The sequence below is a fragment of the Rhopalosiphum maidis genome, chromosome 3 (assembly GCF_003676215.2).
Source record: "Rhopalosiphum maidis isolate BTI-1 chromosome 3, ASM367621v3, whole genome shotgun sequence".
Lineage (NCBI taxonomy): Eukaryota > Metazoa > Arthropoda > Insecta > Hemiptera > Aphididae > Rhopalosiphum > Rhopalosiphum maidis.
Window position 1 is genome coordinate 55,847,386 of NC_040879.1, and position 20,270 is coordinate 55,867,655.

Below are 20,270 nucleotides of genomic sequence, written 5' to 3' on the forward strand. Positions count from 1 at the left end.
AGTACCCTCTAATTATATTTATTAAAAATAAATTTTAAATAAAAGAGGAGCGAGAAAACTTTAAAAAAAGAAAAAGTCATTACTTAATGTTTTGTTGATTTTTTCATTGTCATCGGTTACCTAGGAACCCAACAACATGTTCATAAGTATGACATATATTGAATATTGATATATTTTCTTATAGGTTAGTTTCTTTTATTTATTTTTTATAGTTACTATGGATATCAACGTGCAATTAGTTACATTTTATATTAAATTATTTACCTGTATTTTAGGTTAGGTGTGGCTTATACAACTAATATAAGAACTAAGTCTTTAGAGGAGTCTAGACGACCCGTTTTTTTTTTTATTATTTATCTGTAGTGTCTCAAAACATTTTATTTCAATATGTCCCAGAAATATGATTTGTTATTATACTCATAAATTCGTATTGCATCAATTGATATTTAATAATATACCTTTTTTAAGTATCAGCAGTTTCATCATATCAATTTAATAAATAGTGAGATTTTTTTAAAAATATATAAAAAATAAAAAAAGCTTGATATATTTTGTAAATTGTATTATTATCAAATACCAATTAGAAACGATTTGTTTGATTAAATTGTTATTTAATAGTTTAATATTATCAATTTCGTTTGTTATTATTATTTTTTATTTATGGGATAACAAATCAGAAAATTGTAATTAGTTATTATTAGGAAACAGATTTAAATAAAATTGCATTTTTTTTTTTTTTTGAAAACATTGCTTTCCAAGCACAAAGTTTATTTCATACATCAATGTATTAAAAAACATAATTTTTATTTTGCAATTTTTGATATTTTTATTGCATTTTTTTTATGTTTTTAAGTCATTTTATTATAAGAATTCCAAATTGATAAAATTCAATAAAAATGAAGCAGCACCCGATTATACAGCGCATTAGCGCTATTATGAAACACAAGGTAAAAGTATAATGAATGTATCTATATAAATTTTATAATCATTTTTTGGAAATATTTTACAGAGTAAAAAGAAAATAGGAGAACTAGAACATGATGAATATGACATGAATAATACCTAAGAATAAAAAATTATATAATTAAACACATTTTTACATTATTAAAAAAAATGTTAAGAGCATTCTTTAAGTGCATTAAAAAAAAAATTCTGTTATGAGTGCATTAAATCGTATTTTTTAAGGCATTTTTCTTGTTTTTTAGAGTTTTTAAATCCGTCCCCTAGTATACATTGCAAATCAACGAAATCAACTATAGTTTCTATGGCATTTACATTAACATAGAAGTTTGTAAGTTAGTCTATACAATGCTCCTGAAATGTTTATAGTATTTTTTAGTTATTAGAAAATTCTCTCATATAAATGGTTCTATAGGATCTATATTTAAGTGATTTACTCATATATTTTTTTAGTTCATAATCCAATCTTACTACATTATATTATAATACACCATGTTTGCTTCATTTATTACAAAATGCTTCAGAAATGAAAAAATTTTTATCAGTAATTATGTTTCTTAATTATTTTTCAGTCAGTAATACTAACTGATAATTAACCATTCTTTTTTTTTTAATTATTAAATTCTAAATGATCTATAATATAATACCTATTTCCACTTCTTTTATCATTTTTTAATTATACGTTATTACAATAACTTGAATTTTTTCAAAATTATTTTAATTTACAATAGATAAACAATGGCAATATTGAATGCCTATAAACCAAGATTTTAGTGATGATTTAAAAAAAAACTAAATTATTTATTTATTAAACATAATTTTAATATTACTTATGTATAGTATTATAAAAAATAAAAATAATAAAAAGAGTGAACAATTTTATGCTGCCTTTTATAGTTACCTAGAAGGTATAAAATTATGCTTCTTTTAATCATTAAATTAATAGTATAAAAGTATTATTTATATAAAAATAGTTTTTATTAATTTTATAGTTTCAATTTATTAAGTCTTATAATGAAAATGTATACTTAGATTTTTGATGAATAGAAATGTGTACAAAAGCATATTTTCAATTTAAAAGAGTGTACTAATATAAAAGCATATTTTTTGCAATTTCATTATGGTTATTTTAAAAATGACAGAAATTCAACTTTTTAAAATAATCTTGTTTTAATAACTTGTTACCTTGAGACATCAGACACTGATAAATTATATAAGCAAAATACTTTGGTATTTACTACTTTAGTAAACATCATACTATTGATTCAAAAATTATAAAAACTGAAAGCAATCAGTTCTTATCATAAGAAAATACATACTTAACTATCCTAAGAACATAAAGGTATTGATGTACAATAATATATTTTCTGTAGAGAAATTAGTTATTAAGTTATTATTATGACCAATTATTTCATTGAATTGTATGTAAATTTATATTGGTTAAGATGATTAGACAAACAGTTGATTTTTCATAACTTCTCTTATCCAATTATAGAATTATACATAATCTATCCGTCTATGTATATCAAGAAGTAACTTGTCGGCCAACTTATGAGCAAAGGCTCTCTACAAATCAGAGATACGGAAGGAAACTTGGTGGGGTGATGGATGCACATTGCTACCACAGTCTATAATAATTGGTCACTGCTGAGTTTCCTTCTTAACGCCAATGGAGAATATTTATTCATTATTATTTTTGATTGGTCTTCAATCAAATCTTTCATACAATATTATTTATTAGTGATGTAGATATTTAAATCTAACATATTTATTGGCATTAATAAAACTTAACAGATCAATATGTAACAATGATTTTAACGGCAATAGAAATATATTAGATTTTTTGTATAATATAAATTAATTATTTATTTATATTTAATAGCAGATTAATGTAACAGTTTAATCATATAATGGAAATTATATAATTAGTATAAATAGCTAAATATTATTCTCAATATTGTTGATAACATTTTTAATATTTTTTTTTTATTTGTGTGGACAAAATAAAAGATGATAAGTATAGGAAAAGTTTTTATTAGTGTATAAAAGTCACTAATAAATTTATTTAAGAGGATGCCATACTCGTGTTTTGTCTAGCTCTGTCTTACTAACATACATCATAACATATTTGTGTTCAACAAAATACATTTTGTGATGTTAGTTTTAATATTAGAGTAAATTTACCTATTATAAAATTTAAGGTAAGAATACTATCTAGAAAATTACATAATGCTCCTATTGATATTATCATTTTATAGTGAGTTATAGTTATGTAAAATATTAGTATAAAAAAGTTCATAACTCACTTTAAAATGATAATATCAATAAGAGCATAGGTCATTTTTAAGATAATATTCTTACCTTTAAATTTGATAATAGGTAAGTTTAATTTAATATTAAAACTAATATCACAAAATGTTTTCTGTTGAACATAAATTTGTTATGATGTACGTTAATAAGACACAACACATGTGGATATGCTGACCTCTTAAAACATTATAATATATTGATATTAAAACAACAATAGAAAAAAAATAATAATTAATGCGTCACTATTGTTTATGCTCATTAAAATCCGTTGTTAAATCATTAAAATATTATAATTTCTGGATAATATATAACAGTCATTTTTACTTTTGTTATTTTCAAGTATTAATCAAAATAATTGCCTATATGTATTATTGCATGTAGTTATATAAATGGTTTAGGACTTAAATTTCATGTATTTTTTTTAACGATATATTTAATGTTATAATAGATTAATTGTTGGAAATTAACTCAAAATTAAAAAATATACAATAAATAAATACATATTCAAATAAAATAACTTGTTATTAAAGAATGATGTCATTTCCAAAAAAAGAAATACTAGTAGTAGGTAGTTTTATAGTTATTATTGTTAAAAAATTATTTTATACATAATATTATAACAATAGCATGTAGTTGTTTAAAAAAAAAAATTACATGACTTACAATATTGTAAGAATGAACAAGTGGAGGAGGTAGCAGAGAAAATACAATATATTTCCTTGATTAAAGTAATTTTTCACCGCAGCCACTGTCATTTATATTTGCATGTTAATAGTAATTAATATTTACATTAATATACATTACATCATAACTGACTTGTAGTCATAATATACAATATTATTGTTCAGGCTCTGATTTGTGCTGCTTTTCAGTCTCTGTCGTGGAATATTGCTCAATGAGCTTAGCTAGAGTCTTTTTAACACGCAAAGAAGGAAGGCGTGCATGAGGGTTGCCGTGCCAGCATTCTCGCATTGTCAACACTACCGCGTTCATTATCTATTAAAAACAAATAACAATATAGAAAACAATCATTAAACAATATCATTTATAATAAGATATACCCCTTGAGACTAAGCTCAAATGATATTTCAATCAAAATAACAGATGGTGAATTATTTAGAAAACCAAAAAAACCTACCGGGTTGGCTAACCACTCTGCTGCCACGCCGGGACGGCTCTGTATAGGATCGGTAGAGCATACGACACGACGCATGTCATCGAATCCGGGGTCCCACCCAACGCCACGGTCTTGGTATGGTGCGCGGTACACATATGGGTCATATCTGTTATCTGTGGAGGGCTGTTGTTGATTGTCATTTAGTTGTCGCGTGGGTTTTTCAGTATCATCGGTTTCGGGTGCGATTAACGTCCTGGACAGGACTTCCCACATGACGAGTGCGTACGAGTATACATCACCGCGGCGATATGCGTCGAAGCACCAATACGCCGAAGAAGAAGAAGCAGCGGCGGCGACAGATGCAGCGGTGGAAGATGAGGAGGAAGCTACTGATGATACCGCAGTCGTCGAAGTGGACGCAGAAGCTAATGCTAAAGCGGCCGCAGAGGATATGCTGAAAACAAATTACATAGAATAAAAATACGGTTTCAACCATTATATTGATGAAATATTGTCACACTAAAACTGGATATAATTTTATTTCACCTATCGTCCAAAACTTCTGGCGCCATGTACCGCTTTGTACCAACTCTCGTATTTTGGTTAGCACCCGCGGCTGTTGTTGTTTGAATCGGGAGCGTAGCGTCACGGCTAGTGACGGCCATTCCAAAATCAGCTACACAACACGCACCTGTTTCTGCGCATTTTACCAACACGTTTTTACTCTTGATGTCCCGGTGCGCGATTCCCGGTTTACCCTATTTATAAAATACAACCAATATACACGTTAACAAATTGAAATATTACATTGGTGTACAGATAAGATAAAATGACACCATTATCGATTAAGACGTTAGGGGTCGTTATGTGTAGACACAAGTCAATAAACAAGGTGTAAATGAGGTGTTGTGATATATCTTGCGAGGTACAATATACAACGTATTTACATATAATTTAGATAATTGATGATAAAGAGAAAAGTAGGAAAAATGTTACCTGCGTGCCGTGGATTTCAGTGTGCAGATGACACAGCCCGCTAGCTACAGTGTACAGCACGTTTAACATTTGGCCCACCGTGAGTGGTGGTCTATCGCGGTCGATTTGCTGCAGTCGACCACCCGCAGCGTCGATGGCGCCGATGTCATATCCATTGTACGTAGCCTCAGCGGCGGCAGCAGGTGTCTGTAGAAAATCGTACAATGATCCATGTCGGTGATAGTGAGTAATAAGCAGTAACTGAGTGGTATACGAGTTACGTGAAGTCATGATGTCGGAACCAATAAAACCTAATATATTGTCGTGTCTCATCAAAACCGTGCTGAAATTTAATTAGAATTAAATAATTAATATTAACGTTATAGTCGGCAGCGTTTGGGTGTATATTAATATGTACACACACATAAGAATAAGAAAATGAATATATGAAGTATACCTGTAGATTTCAGTCTCTCGCTTCCATGATGGTTCGTCCTTCGATAAGAATATTTTTACGGCCACGTGCTCATGACCACCATTCCAGTAAGTAGCTCGCCACACTTCACCATAACGACCCTTGCCGACCAATTGCCGGAGTTGTATCTGCTTGGCCAAAGTGCGTTGAACTAGCACAGGCATACCGTACCCGCTGCCACTTGTCCAATCATCTTGGCGGTCGTTTCGTTTTTGGTAAGGCGGTGGTAAAAAGTCGTCATCGACTGTAGACTCAGTCATGGCCGCTGGTGAGTACTCTGCTGTATACGATGGTCGGTTGCTGTTACTACCATGTGTATTTTCATCGTCACCTGTTACCTCGTTGGTTACCACGACGCCCTTGAGCAAGTCGACCATGGTTAAAGCGGTCCCGTGGGGTTTCCTCCTACCTCTTTTCTTCCCTTCGCAGCAAGATGATGATGACGCCGCTGACGATAATGACGAAGACGACGATGACATTGACGAAAATGACAAATGTCGATGTCTCTTTTTATCACTATCATCACTGTTACCATCGTCGTAGTGGCGAGTACTCTGCTTTCGTCGTTTACTCCTTCTACTGCTGCTGCTCTTACTCCTCTTTCGACGTTTTCTCTTCTTACTCTTACTGTCGTTTCTATACAACGCATAGACCGTCAAAGTGACTGTAGTCACGATTACAACAACAAGCAGTAACGCCGCTACGGATATGGATGACCACCGCCACCAAGCCACAGCTGCTAGCAAAGAACCATTTTCGTCGATCCCCGATGTTAAGCCGCTGCCGGACAATGATGGAAACGCACCGTCGTTGCAGCGATCACGACCGGTGCAACATTCAATTGCATAGCTAGGAGGCTGTTGCTGGTCGGCGGACCCGGATGAATAAGTATGCGACGACGTCCAAACCATGGACCTGGGTTGTTTTGAGGTATCATTGTTTTTTATTGCCGAGTCATTGCTAATAGCACCCATACAAGGATGCAGCGGTTGATGCTCCAAGTAGGATTCAGTTAAATGTCTGTTTCCACCAGCCATACAGCCACGACTGATGCGTACAAGGCCGTGCTCTTCACGCACTTTTGCCTTCCAGCACTAAAATAATGGAAAAATAAGGGTTATACAATTTTAATTATAACAGTGAAAGGGACAACTACATTATCTGTTGTATCGAAAAATAAAAAAATTTGTCTTTGTAATTTTAATTTCCATACTATACCCAAGTCAAATTAAAGAACAATTTATGACAATTTTGAAGTTTATTAAAACAAATTTTAAGTGTTTAGGTGTCAACGGTATTCCATATTCTTTAACTATTAATAAGCACTATACGGTATAATTAAATTAGTATTACAATTTAAAATTTAAATAGGTATTTTTAAAGTTTTAGATGATTTAAGAATTACTTGGAGCGGAGATTATACAAGCGGTTTACCTAAAGTACCATGTATATCAATGATATAATTAATGTAATCTATGTTATAAGCTTTGAATTGGACTGGGGGGACATGTTGAAGAAATGTAGATATTATATTATTAATATGATAAATTAAATACTCACACGCACAGCACCGGAACACACATTTAATTCTTCGACCCTGTTACTGCTGTCTGGCGTCAGTGGCTGGCCACGATCGGACAAACAGTACGACTGTTCATCAACATTTTGCTCGTCTCGCCATGTAGGTAACACGCCCGAACATGACATGCAAGTCAGCAATTCGGTAAGATGCTCTTGATCGATGTCACTGTCATCACCACCGCCTACCATTGACAGCAACGAGCCATCGCTATCCTTTTCACTATCATCTTCGTCGTCGTTGCCACCGAGGCTTTCAAGCCTTTCCTGTTCACCCATCTCCATTGAGTGGTACAGATCTAAAGACGATATGCCATTTCCTCCAGGTTTTTTCTGCTGTCCAGTCGGCTCTTTTTCCGCGGTGGCCACCGGTACATCTAAGGAGACAAAAATTTAGATAAACATAACCAAGACACATACAAAAATCGTTATCAACGGCTAATAAATGCAATCTAAGTCATTAGCCATTCATTAAAGTATACCAGTAATAAAACTTTTTTTTAAGTTTTAAAATAATTTTGTATGTGGCAATTTGTATACAATTTTGAATATAAGTCTTGCTACAATCAATTTTCAACACGACTAAAAATTGTTATTATTGTGTAATTATTATTATTTTTATTTGAATTTTTTTTTATTATATTATTTGTTATAAATTATACAATCTGAAAAACCTATTCTAAACTGATGTTCACTTACAAAAGAATTGTAGAAGAAATGTTATAGACTAGAGCTATTTATATTTTGTACATACAAATAAGACTTGCTCTGTATTAAAAATTGATCAAAATATTTCTGAAATAATATTATTGAAAAATAATTTTATTTAAAATATTAAAATATTATAATGACAAAAATAAGATTAAGAAATTATCTTAATCATCGATTTTTTATTGTATAATCATTAAGTAATAAATGTGAGAATCATTTTAATTTTGGAAACAAGTATAGTACTAACTATTAATTTTATAATAAAACATTTTTTTATAATTTTTACTATTTATTCATAACTTTTAAGAAACTAAAGTTTAACAAATAAATACTTTATATATTATTGTCTAGTACTTTAAGTAATTATTCAAAAATGTTAACCAAATCTCATATTTATCTCAAAATAAAGTTAAACAATTTTTATTAGATACTATGTAAATTATGGAAATCTTTATCAAAAATGAGAAAAACATTTTATCATTTTATAGTAATTATTACTCAATATGTGTAAGATCGAATTGAACATTATATAATATACACAACACAACTGTAATTTATTGTTTATTGTAAGAAATAAATAATTTAGGCACAAACATTGATATATTTATATGATGGGGTAAAACTGTTTGAAATTCACAAATACTTGGGTTGCTACTGATTATTTAAGATAATATTTTTAGAAATAAATACCAATACATACCAATACCTTGATTAAGTGTAAATAAGTACCGATTTTCTAAAAAAGTAAAAGTATTGAAAAATATAAAAACTATGACTTTTATTAAGAGGCTATTACACCCATATGTGTATTAGATTTACAAACACACAACATATCAAATTTGCTTTCAATAAAACTGATTGTTGGTAACTTTAATATTAGAGTGAATTGAATGATTATCAAACTTAAAGATAAGAACATCATCAACTATCCCTCAACGATTTTGTACAATATTTTGATTTTTAAGCGTATGAGTATGTAAGATACTAAAATATAAAAATACTCATAACTTCCTTATAAATTAAAATAATATAAAAAGCTGACAAAAGATAATAGATAATATACTTGCCTTTAAGTGTGATGACAGATTACTATTCAATTTGTAATTTGCTTTAATACATGAGTTAAAAACACAAAAATAGTTTTATTGAAAGAAAATTGTCCATGTTATTTGTTTGTAAGACGAATATTACACATGTAGGTTTAGCATCCTGTGATGTGATACATAAGTAATATTTTATTAGATGTTTGAATTTATTTTGAGTAGGTTCCTTATATAAATAAAATAAGATGAAAACATCTTTATAGTTATAATAATCTTAATTATACCTACTTAACAATTACAAATTATTTCATTCATTTATAAAAAGTACTTGTAAAAGATTACTGTACACTGTAATAAAGGTAATATTAATTAGAGTAGGTATTATATAATAGATGTTGATTCAAGTAGTATTATGTATAAATCACAGTTGAAATTGTATAGAATTATAATTATATATGTTTTTCCAGTAAATTAACATAATGTATAATGTAAATTATTGATAAAAGTCAACTTAATAAAATAACTAATTTTTCAGAAAAACTAAAATTAAATTATAGACATAATTAAAAAGGTATCTAAAAACGATTAAGTTGTATCAAATTAAGTCTCTATGATATTATGATAAGATTAATATTTAAGACTCCTTTTTTACATCAAACACAAATCACACAATTCAAAATGTAAATAATTTAGTCTTTATTTTTTTTTTAATGTTATTAATGGCTGATGCCTGAATAAAATAAACTAATATTTTATTATCACATTATCTTTCTAAAATTTGTTTTAAGTCGGTAATACTTATCAAGAAATATAAAAATACAAAAAGGCGAGTAGGTAGGTATATCATATTTAAATATTTAATATTTCATTATTTTTATGGCTTTAAGTTGGTTAAAGAACTCAGAGATGTACTAAACAAATCAATGACTAAAATCATCTCAGTTACAATACTAGTGAGTGTCAAATAAATAGTAACCACAATTCAAAAGAAAAAAAAAGGATAAATTAAGTGTCACAGATTAAAAAATATAAATATATTACTTGGTATGACAGTTGCTACTGCAGTGGTGACTAGCAGCATCAGCACTAATGTAACAGTTGTTGCCGTCATTTGTGTGTGTAAAAATTTCACTAGAACACTCATTGCTGTATTGATCTCTTGGGCGTTTTGGTCAACAACCTTTACTGCAGTAGAAGAGGCCCGAGTTGCATTGTCACACTGGTCACAGTAGTCATCACGGCCTTCGATATATGCGTTAGCAACATTCAGCACAGCTGAAGTAACAGAGGAGTAGTGTAGTCATCAGCATCATCACAATTATCGGTGCCGTATAAGCAGACGGCCACGAAACAGCGAACTGAATGCGAAAGCCATTTCTGTAAATTGATATATTATTTTAATTCATAAAAAAAAAAAAAAAACACGATATTATAACAACACACTTACAAAACACCACGACGAACGAATTCGCACGGAGGACTGGTCTAAGTCATCCACCAACACTGTCTGCTCGTTTGTGTAGTCGTTGTTTCTGTCACGGACCGTATATAGAAGCAAAGTATTCAACGCTTATCGTCGAGGAGTGTACTGACTGTACTGAACACTGTACATGCGCGTATGAAAGTGATCATCGTCGTGTATGTACTCTATAATTGTAATTATTATTATGCCGCCGTCGCAATACTCGCGCGCACGAAAGGTTAATATTGTCACAAGCGACACAAGCTATTATATGTTCCTTGGTCACAATGCGTCGGCGGGCACACACTACTACGACTATGGCGGGGCGGGTTGTGGCGGGCGCCGTCGAGGAATGCGGCGGCGGCGGTGGTGGCGGCGGTGGCAGCGGTAGCGGCTCCGCAGTGGACGTAGTAGACGATCGGAGTTGTCGTTCGGTCCCTCACCGCTCTGTAACCGCGGCTGCTAACCAGTGTCCGTCCGTGACCATGTTTCGGTCGGCGCAGCCACGCAGCCGCAAGCGCGCGGGTGTACGGACGTCCGCCACTATCTCACGAGCTATCAGATAGGCCTGCGACGACTTCAGCGCTGCCGCCGCCGCCGACACCACCACGATTTCGTCGACCGCGACCACCACTACCGAGCACCGGCAGTGTCCACGTCACCATCGCGGCAACGCACCGACGGTGACGACGGTTCGAACACAGTGGCGTACATCCAGCGACCGGCCGCCACTACCGGTATAACGCACGTCGGGCATACCGTTCGCACTCTGCAAGTCGTCGTCGTCGTGTTCGGTACGCGCTAATAGCCCATAATGATATTATGATGACAATGATGCACCGTCGTATGTTTCAACCGAGCGGTAGTGTCGCGACGCGTTGTTAATCGTTGTCGTTTCGCATTTCCACGGCCAGTACAACGCAACACCTTTTATCGAAGAACACGCCAAGAGTTGATCGCTGTTAATATTGGGGCGGCGGCAGCAGCATTTACACACCTGTCTACCCGTACGTTGATATCACCGCGGCAGACACTGTAACAGACGGTGTATAAATCATTAGGTTTTCGTCGTCGGGGCTGCGGCCATCACCGGTGAGCACACGATATAATTGTATTGTTATTTAATATATTCTATATTTTTACTTACTCAAGACCGACTGTTGACTACATACGTCTTCGTCGTCGTCATCATGATCGTGGCGGCCGGCACTATTGCTTTTACCCCTCGTGCCGTGCGTTTCGGGTGTCGGCGTTGACCCGCTACCATACTATAATATTTTAACGAAATTGTACACACCAACGTAAAAAACATATTATTATAATTTTTTTTTTTTTTTTGTTTTTTTTTTTGCACCTTACCAATTCGGTATACATGTTGTCTATACATAATATAGTAACCGAAAACTACGTCGGAGAAACGATGATAAAGAACACTTTGGTCGAGACTGCGGCTGCCGCCACTGAAGCAGCGGGCGTGCGGGCAGTGGCGTTGGCACTGCTCGTCACGGTGGCGTTCAGCTGCGCATTTTTCTTCATGATGCGCTGGGCAGCGTCGGCGTCGTCTGCCGAACGGCGGCGGAGGTCGACGCGTCACCAGCGCGGAAACGATGGCGACGGTTTCACGCCGGCGTCGAAGCAGAAGAAGTCAACGTCGGCCGCAGTCCAACCAAAGAGGAAGAACAACAGCGGCAAAAATGGCGCTGTCCGTCCACAGGCGTCCGCCGGCGCCAATACCACTGCGGTCGCGGGTGCCTCGGGCCCGTCTGGTAACACTGCCAACGGTAAGAACGGCGACAAGAAGAAGAAAAAGGGTGCCGCGGACGTTGACGTGTGTGCCGCCGACAACGCGACGACGGCAACGTCCGCCGGCCACCGCGGCGCAAACAAGGCGGCAGAAACTGCGGCGGTGGTCGCTGGCAACGGTCGCGCGGCCGCTGTTGCAGACCGTTCCAACGAGCGGAACCGCCGGGCCCGGCGCCAACGGCAGCAACAGGAGCAGTCCCGCAGCGGCGGCGAAAGTTCGACGCACAGCGGCGACCACAACCTGACGCCGGCCGCCACTGAAAACGACAACCATCGTCGCCGCTCGTCGTCCTGGTCTTCGCACAGCCTGCACGCCGACGAGGATCACCTGGTCGCCGACGACTCGGCAGCCGCGTACGACGACGACGATCCGGATCAGGGCGAATGGATCACAATGGTAACGTATATTTTATTCCCGTTGACATTAATTTAATTTTATCATACGGTTGTGCGGACCATACGTTACAACATTATCGTGTGTAGACTTGGGGGGACCGTATTCATTTAAATACAATATTCCAGTAGTTCGTGTCATCAATTATTACGATTGTGTGAGTCGCTACATGTGGCACAGTCGGGTCACCGATAACGTGCCAGTAGTCTACCTCCTACAATCAATGTCGTATAATGATATGGTAATGAGTACCTAATGTGTGTATGTTTGTCCAAGTACAGAAACATTTTAAGACATTATCATAATGTGCGGTTTAAGACCGGTACTTATTTTGTGTACGATATCGTGTTAACGGATGTGAATTAATAGGTAGGTACTAAAGGATTCGTTGGTAATAAGAAATCGATACACTTTGATTTGATTTGATTTTTAACCAAATTAAAATATCACGGTGTACATTCTTAACCTATGTGTTATTACGACTCAATAGCCGATCGCGCGGTGTTTATTTTTCTGTACGAATTCAGATACTTATTTTACTTACATAATGTTTTTTTTAGTTGTTTCTGTTATTACGTTTTTCATTTTACTCGCAGCACGTCGTACGGATGATAGGGGTATTACAATACCTGTATGATTCTTTTTAAACAGTTATTATATAGAGTTCCCGTCGCGCAATTATTTTTAATAATACCTACGTGTTTTTTTTTTTTTAATCGAGTATTAAAAACAATTGATTTGGAATATTTATTCAAATAATCAAAGGAAATCATTGATTTTGGTAAATACTAGAATATTAGATTGTAAATTTTAAATACACTTTTTATTTGTTGGAAATGTTTTATAGATAAGTATACAATAATAAGGTAAAATATTTTCGTAGGTACATTCGAATTCTTAAAAGTTTCTATATAGACTGTTAGTAATTTTATTTTAATTTCGGTTAAATATTTTATACATTATACCTCCCAATTAGGTTAATATTAAATTAATTAATACATTCCCAACATTTTTTTGTATAATATGTATGTGGGAATACAACTTTATTTAGTTATTTGAGTTTCGCTCAATCATTTTTGATAATACTTACGAGTTTTTTTATTTGAAGAATTTAGATAGATAGATAGATTTGAATTATTTATTTGAAGAATTGAAAAAATTATTGATATTTGATAGACATAGACATTATATATATTTTTTCCTTTTTTTTTGGCAATGTGCTTATTAAACTGCAGGTAGGTATATTTACAAAAACGTTGTAAAATAATCTAGTGCATCTAAATTCTCGAGGTTGCTGTGTAAACTGATGGTATAATTTAATTTGATTTTCGGCCAAATATAATTTTTACATTTTTGTATCGAACAGTTTATTCTGTTAATATTTAATTAATTGATTCAATTGTATAGTTTTTTTTTATTTATTTATTTACTATGTTTTTGTGAGAATGCAATTTATTATAGGGTGATATGGATATTAATAATACATTAAAATAACTTATTTAATCATTTTCCTATTGAATAGAAACTTGATTAATTTATATTTTTTATGTATAAAAGAAATACTGTTTGAATTGATTTCGTTATAATTTTAATAGTTGGTGAACATTTTCTTTTTATTTTGATTGTAAAAATTGGATTTTTGTAAACGCACTTTAATAAGTTCACTCAAAAATAAATATTATATGCGATATAGTCTTGAAATTTCAAAATACAATTCCAATTATTAAATAAAATCGTATAGTAGTTCTCGTAAAAATAATATCACGAAATTCGAGTTTCTTTTTTTAATGGCTTTTAATCAATTACTAAGAAACATAAAGAATTCGTGTGAGGTATTTTAATTAGTGTGTTAAAATAACATTAATTGACTTTTTTTTTATATGTATATACCTAATGTATAAATTAATTGATTTATTTTGATACAATCAAGTTGTTTCTTAACTATGAATTTTAAAATATATAATTATAATATAAGTTTAATGGAATTTATATTGTACAATATTCAATGAAAAAATGGTTTTTCTCTTGGATTATTTAAAATTTAAATTAAATTATTTTATGGTATGTACCTATTATGTTTTAGATTTGTTGTATTGCATATCTATTTACACACAATTGTTAGTATTACAATTTAATATCTTACTCAAGCCTCATACAAATTATTATTCCAAATCAAATTTTTTTAACTTATTTTTTTGTGAATTAATAAAGTTTGAAAAAACACACTTTTTAGTTTGTTTAAAACAATTTCTTTTGTCATTGCTTTTAAATATGATATAATACTATAAAACTATTCTATTCTGTATAGATCATTCTCATTTCAGTTATAATTTGTTTTCCTCATTTTATTAAATTAATTTTTTATATGATATTTAAAAAGTATTAGTTTGGAATGAATGTGACTACGAATGCAATTTTACTGCTCTTTTAATGTAGCAGTAGAAATGTTATCATTTTATCTAAACTATATTTATATAAATATTAACACATTAACATCTTAAAATATTTATTACAGTAATTTTTTTTTTTTTATATATAGACTGGTGGTGGTAGTAGTGGTGCCAATTCTATCGCTGTTGTTAACAATAGTAACACTGAATCAAATCGGAAAAAACAGAATCAACGGCGTGATGATAACGTAGTCATATCCGTTACAACTAAACTTGAACGCCGGCGACTTCAGCATGAGAAACAACAACAAGAAGAAGCCCAGCGACAAGAAAAGCAACAGCGGCAAGAGAAACAACAAAATCAAGAGAAAGAAAATCAACAAGATAAACAACACCAACAAGATAAACAACCGCAAAAAGAGAAACAACAACAGCGGCGTGACAAGCAGCTGCCGCAACAGCAACCGCAACAACGGAAACGTGATAAGCCATCGCAGCAGCAAATCACTGCACCCTCCGTCAACGACATTGCCACTGCATCAACTGCATCAGTAAAAACGGTTGCTACCGATAAACAACCACCATGTCAACAGAACCGCCGAGATCACGATAACAAGGCTGATGTCGACATGACAGATAAACGGTCCCGTGCCGAGTATGATGCTTCGGTAAAAACGTTACGGGCTGAGTATGAAAAAGAATCAAAGATATTGCGAGCAGAACACGAAAAAACGACTAAACGTTTACGTTTAGAAAACGAAAATTTACGATCTAAAAATAGTTCAGTGACAGAGCGTTTGCGTACCGCTGAACGTGAGACAGCGATAACAAAAAGACTACGAATAGAGCACGAAGCGGCAGTGAAAGTATTAGAAACAGAACGTGACGTCCAGCTAGCAGCATTGCAGGCTAAACACGACGCAATGATGAATACATTGCGTATGGAACTCGAGAACCTGCGACAGACCGCGTCTCAGAGTTCGCAAGTGGCTCATAAGGCTGTTGTTGAAGTGACGCATAATGAAGACGTGACAGCGATACGAGATGCTGACGTGGTTAACGAAAATATGAAACACTCAGAAAACGAGGCCATCGCGATCCGGCATCTCCGTGAAGAAAACGAGAAACTTCGTAAGGAGCACGAAGCGACGACTCGGATTCTACGCGAGGAAAATGAGAAACTTCGAAAGGATCACGAGATTGTAATTCGAGGACTACGCGAGGAAAATGATAATATGCGTATAAAACACGAGACTTCAATGAAGAATCTATGGACTGAGCATGAAACTGTGATCGAAGGTGTACGTGCGGAAAATGAAACTGTCCAGCGATCCGCAATGCAAAGTCTACGAGCGGATCACGAGGCGATGATCGGAGCTTTACAAACTGAACATGAGACCTTGGTTCAAAAATTGCGTAACGAAAATGATGGACTACGCAAGCGTCAGGAAACTACTATGCAAAGTATGCGTGAACTTAAAGATCATATGCGTACGGAGCACCAAAATGAAATCCGTAGTATGCGGGTAAAAAATGAGAATATGGCCAAAGAACACAAGATCGCAATCCAAGGTCTTATTGAGGAAAAGGAACATCTACATACTGAGCACGAGGCAGTAGTTCAAGATCTATGTAAGAAAAATGAGGATTTACGTAAGCAAAATGAAGATCTACGTTTGGAGCTGGAGACCACAACAAAGAGTCTGCGAGCTGAACACGAGACCGCGATCAAGGTGTTGCGGGACGAATACGAGGCTGCGGCGGAAAGAGCACGTCGTCTCACCGAGCATGATGCGGCAGTGATTGAAGAGTTGCGTGAGCAACATAGAACTGAAGTTGAGAGGCTCCAGCGTCAACTAGCTGAAGAGGAGCAACAGCGTACCGCCATAGCAGCGGTAAGTACCCAATATGGGTATTTGAGTATTAATATAAATTATTTTAGTATACAGTACTAGGTTTAATTATAATATAATTTAAAGTTGTAATACTTCAAGTTAAATAATTCGGATTTTTATGTTTTATTAGTGTCCACAGACAACCAATGATGTTAACTCCGACAAAATTGACACATTAAAGAAGCAAAATAAAATTCTAAGCGCCACTGTATATCATTACAAGCAGATCATTACTGATACGGTATGTTTTCATTGTATACACACTACTACAGAGTACATTAGAAATATTAGATTTTGTAAGTTGCATGTTGTAATAGCGGTGCTATGGTAGGGATTATCACATAAGTACATATTAATCTATAATACAATACAGAATTTTTTTTAATTATTAAAAATATCTCATCATTTTACTTCAATATTTATTCTCATAATAACATTTTTGAAATTTGTATAGGAACAAATGCTGAGTCGGTTGCATGGACATGTAGAACGTGAAGAGTCGAAGTGGTCAGCTCACGCAGAAGACCTTCAGAAACAGTTGGATGAAGCATTAAGTCAATTGAATACCCGTAATTTACAAAGAAGTAGACAAAAGAATCAAAACAACAGTGAAAATGAAGAGGAAAATTCTGAAGATGAAAGTGAAGTTGTGACATCGACAGTGAAATGATTGAATAGTATAATATTCTAACAGCAGCAGCGATAGCAATTAAATATTATTAATTTTTATACATAATTTATTTTGAATGTATTACCCGCAACTGAACTTTGACTGGGACATTAATAATAATAGAATAATTGTAAAAAAAAAGACAATAAACCACGCGCACGCGTAGGTCGCATATATCATAACTTTTTTAAATTGTAAATGATGATAATATAGTGATTATTTAATATAAATAATTATACAATATTATTTACCATATATAATATTATGTGTAATTAACTGCTATTTCGATATTGTAAATAAATATATATATATTTTTTTTTAATTGCTAGCCACTACCACTGTGATTCAACGCATTTATCCTCCGTTTTTCACTGGTGGTGGTAGCTATTGCCTATTATCCATAAATGTATTTGTTTTTTTACTTATTTTTTTATTATTATATAATTTATTGAATTTGGTACAAGATACAACTCCTAAGTTGATTGTTGTGTATTATGGCTACTCTCATCTGATTATTATTGTGCGTGTACCTGTTTATATTATTACTTTAACTGCTATAATATTATTGTGTACATGTAGTAATAATATTTTTATCATCGCCTTGTGCATTACTTACATACATTGTGCAGTTATTTTATATCCATGTATCACTCACTCACTTAATTATTTATTTATTACTTATTAGTATTATTTATTTTCAATAACAATATGTATTCTCGTTTACTTATTAGTTATTATTTGTATTACTTTTATGTATACCATTACCTTTGGTATGTACAATATTATAATTACTTTATTATATATTATTGATTATACTATTATTGTTTAATATATTTCTACTGTGGGTAAACATCTATTTTTATTGAAAAATGTGCGATGCACTTAATTTTATTAAGTTGTCATAGTGTATTTTAAAATCTTTAGATAATTTTTTATTTTGTAAAATTATTCTTCATGTCTAAAATCATTTTTATAATAATTAAATAATGACATCAAAGAAAAACAGACTTAATGTGCTGATTTATGTCATCAATCACAATAAAAAAAAAAAAATGTAACATTGTTAAATTTAATATATTAACTGATATACTCGCAGTAATGTGTATTAGTATATTACTTTTCACATTACTCATTACAATATTAATAATATATTATTTTTAATTATCTATCAAAAATATATTAATTTTTATATGGAAAATAATAAATAATATCATATTATGTTTATATTTTACTAAAATTGATGTATTATTTTGATACTATAATGTTGATTTTCAATTTTATCATATTATTGTATAAGATTGTCTAAACTGAATGAATGTATCAATTAAAAACTTATTTGATAAAGTTTAACAAATAATAACTATCAAAACCATGCACTATTTAAACAATGTTAAGCTTAATAATGTTATTCAATGTTATAAAATGAGATAAAAATAAATATAATATAAAAATCACACAAAATTTATCTTTTGGCAATTATAGTACAATGTTGCATTAATTTAAAAATATTGTTAATTAAAATAATATTTTATGACAAAAATCATAAAAAACTTATATATTTTTTAAAAGTATATATCTGCATTTAATAATAAATAATTAAATATAAATAAAAATAAATGCATCATAAAAGTGGTAAATTTATGAATCATATGAATATAAATACTCTGTACTGCTGTAGTACCTAGTGTATTATACTGTTTATTCACCTTTCAGTATTATTTTAAATACACTAAACTTAATGTATTGTATGAGTATTACTTTTTTATGTTATTGTTATTCGTTAATAATTGTCGATTGATAATGTTTTATAATAAAAAATGTATATTATACTCTATATAAATTGTCATTATATGAATTTATCATTGTAAATAAATTGAATTTCTTATGGTAGCATAATTACAATTAAAGAATCACTAGAACCATGATAATATTTTAAATAATACAATCATATTACCTAATATATTTAGGTGAAGGGTATTTTTAAATTCAAAATATGAATTGGTAACCTGATAAAAGTTACAAACTATGTTGCACCAATATAAAGTATGTTGATAACTGAAATGTATTATGTATTGCATTTAAAGAAAAAGAACAAAATGGAAATATTAAAAAAAAAAATCAAATAATTACGTAAATTTAAATTCAAAAAAATATGTATTTATTCTATAAAGTTCTGAATTATGTGTAAGAAAAAACCTTTTATCACATTATTAAATGTATATAAATTATTGTCTATATTAAATAATGTACAAAATATATCTTATGATAAGGATACTTTTTATGAGCTGAACAAATAAAATATATCGAATTGTATATAATATCGATCTTTCATAACCACTGTTTGCAAGTTTAACATGATACTAGAAGATTAAAAGCATAATAAGAGTAATATTTTAAGGGTTTGCAAGGGTATTTTAAGATGTAAGATTGCATAATATTATACAATTTGATTATAACAAAATTTATTAAAATATTTTTTGTAAAATG

General features: G+C 32.0%; 2 protein-coding genes across 2 annotated transcripts; one reads left to right on the forward strand and one right to left on the reverse strand.

Annotated features, from left to right (window-relative positions):
• Positions 1 to 3,835: 3,835 nt before the first annotated feature.
• Positions 3,836 to 10,942, reverse strand: LOC113559341. The gene is made up of 8 exons (XM_026965043.2): positions 10,617 to 10,942; positions 10,211 to 10,546; positions 7,398 to 7,792; positions 5,820 to 6,931; positions 5,384 to 5,705; positions 4,934 to 5,145; positions 4,409 to 4,841; positions 3,836 to 4,266 (listed from the first exon to the last, which is right to left on the reverse strand). Exons 2-8 carry the CDS (start codon positions 10,311 to 10,313, stop codon positions 4,108 to 4,110), a joined length of 2,736 nt encoding a protein of 911 aa, XP_026820844.1. The 5' UTR covers positions 10,314 to 10,546; positions 10,617 to 10,942; the 3' UTR covers positions 3,836 to 4,107.
• Positions 10,943 to 11,201: 259 nt separating this feature from the next.
• LOC113559340 (trichohyalin-like) lies at positions 11,202 to 18,495 on the forward strand. Its single transcript, XM_026965042.2, has 5 exons — positions 11,202 to 11,723; positions 12,026 to 12,831; positions 15,368 to 17,113; positions 17,244 to 17,354; positions 17,568 to 18,495. Exons 2-5 carry the CDS (start codon positions 12,052 to 12,054, stop codon positions 17,781 to 17,783), a joined length of 2,853 nt encoding a protein of 950 aa, XP_026820843.1. The 5' UTR covers positions 11,202 to 11,723; positions 12,026 to 12,051; the 3' UTR covers positions 17,784 to 18,495.
• The last annotated feature ends 1,775 nt before the right edge of the window (positions 18,496 to 20,270 follow it).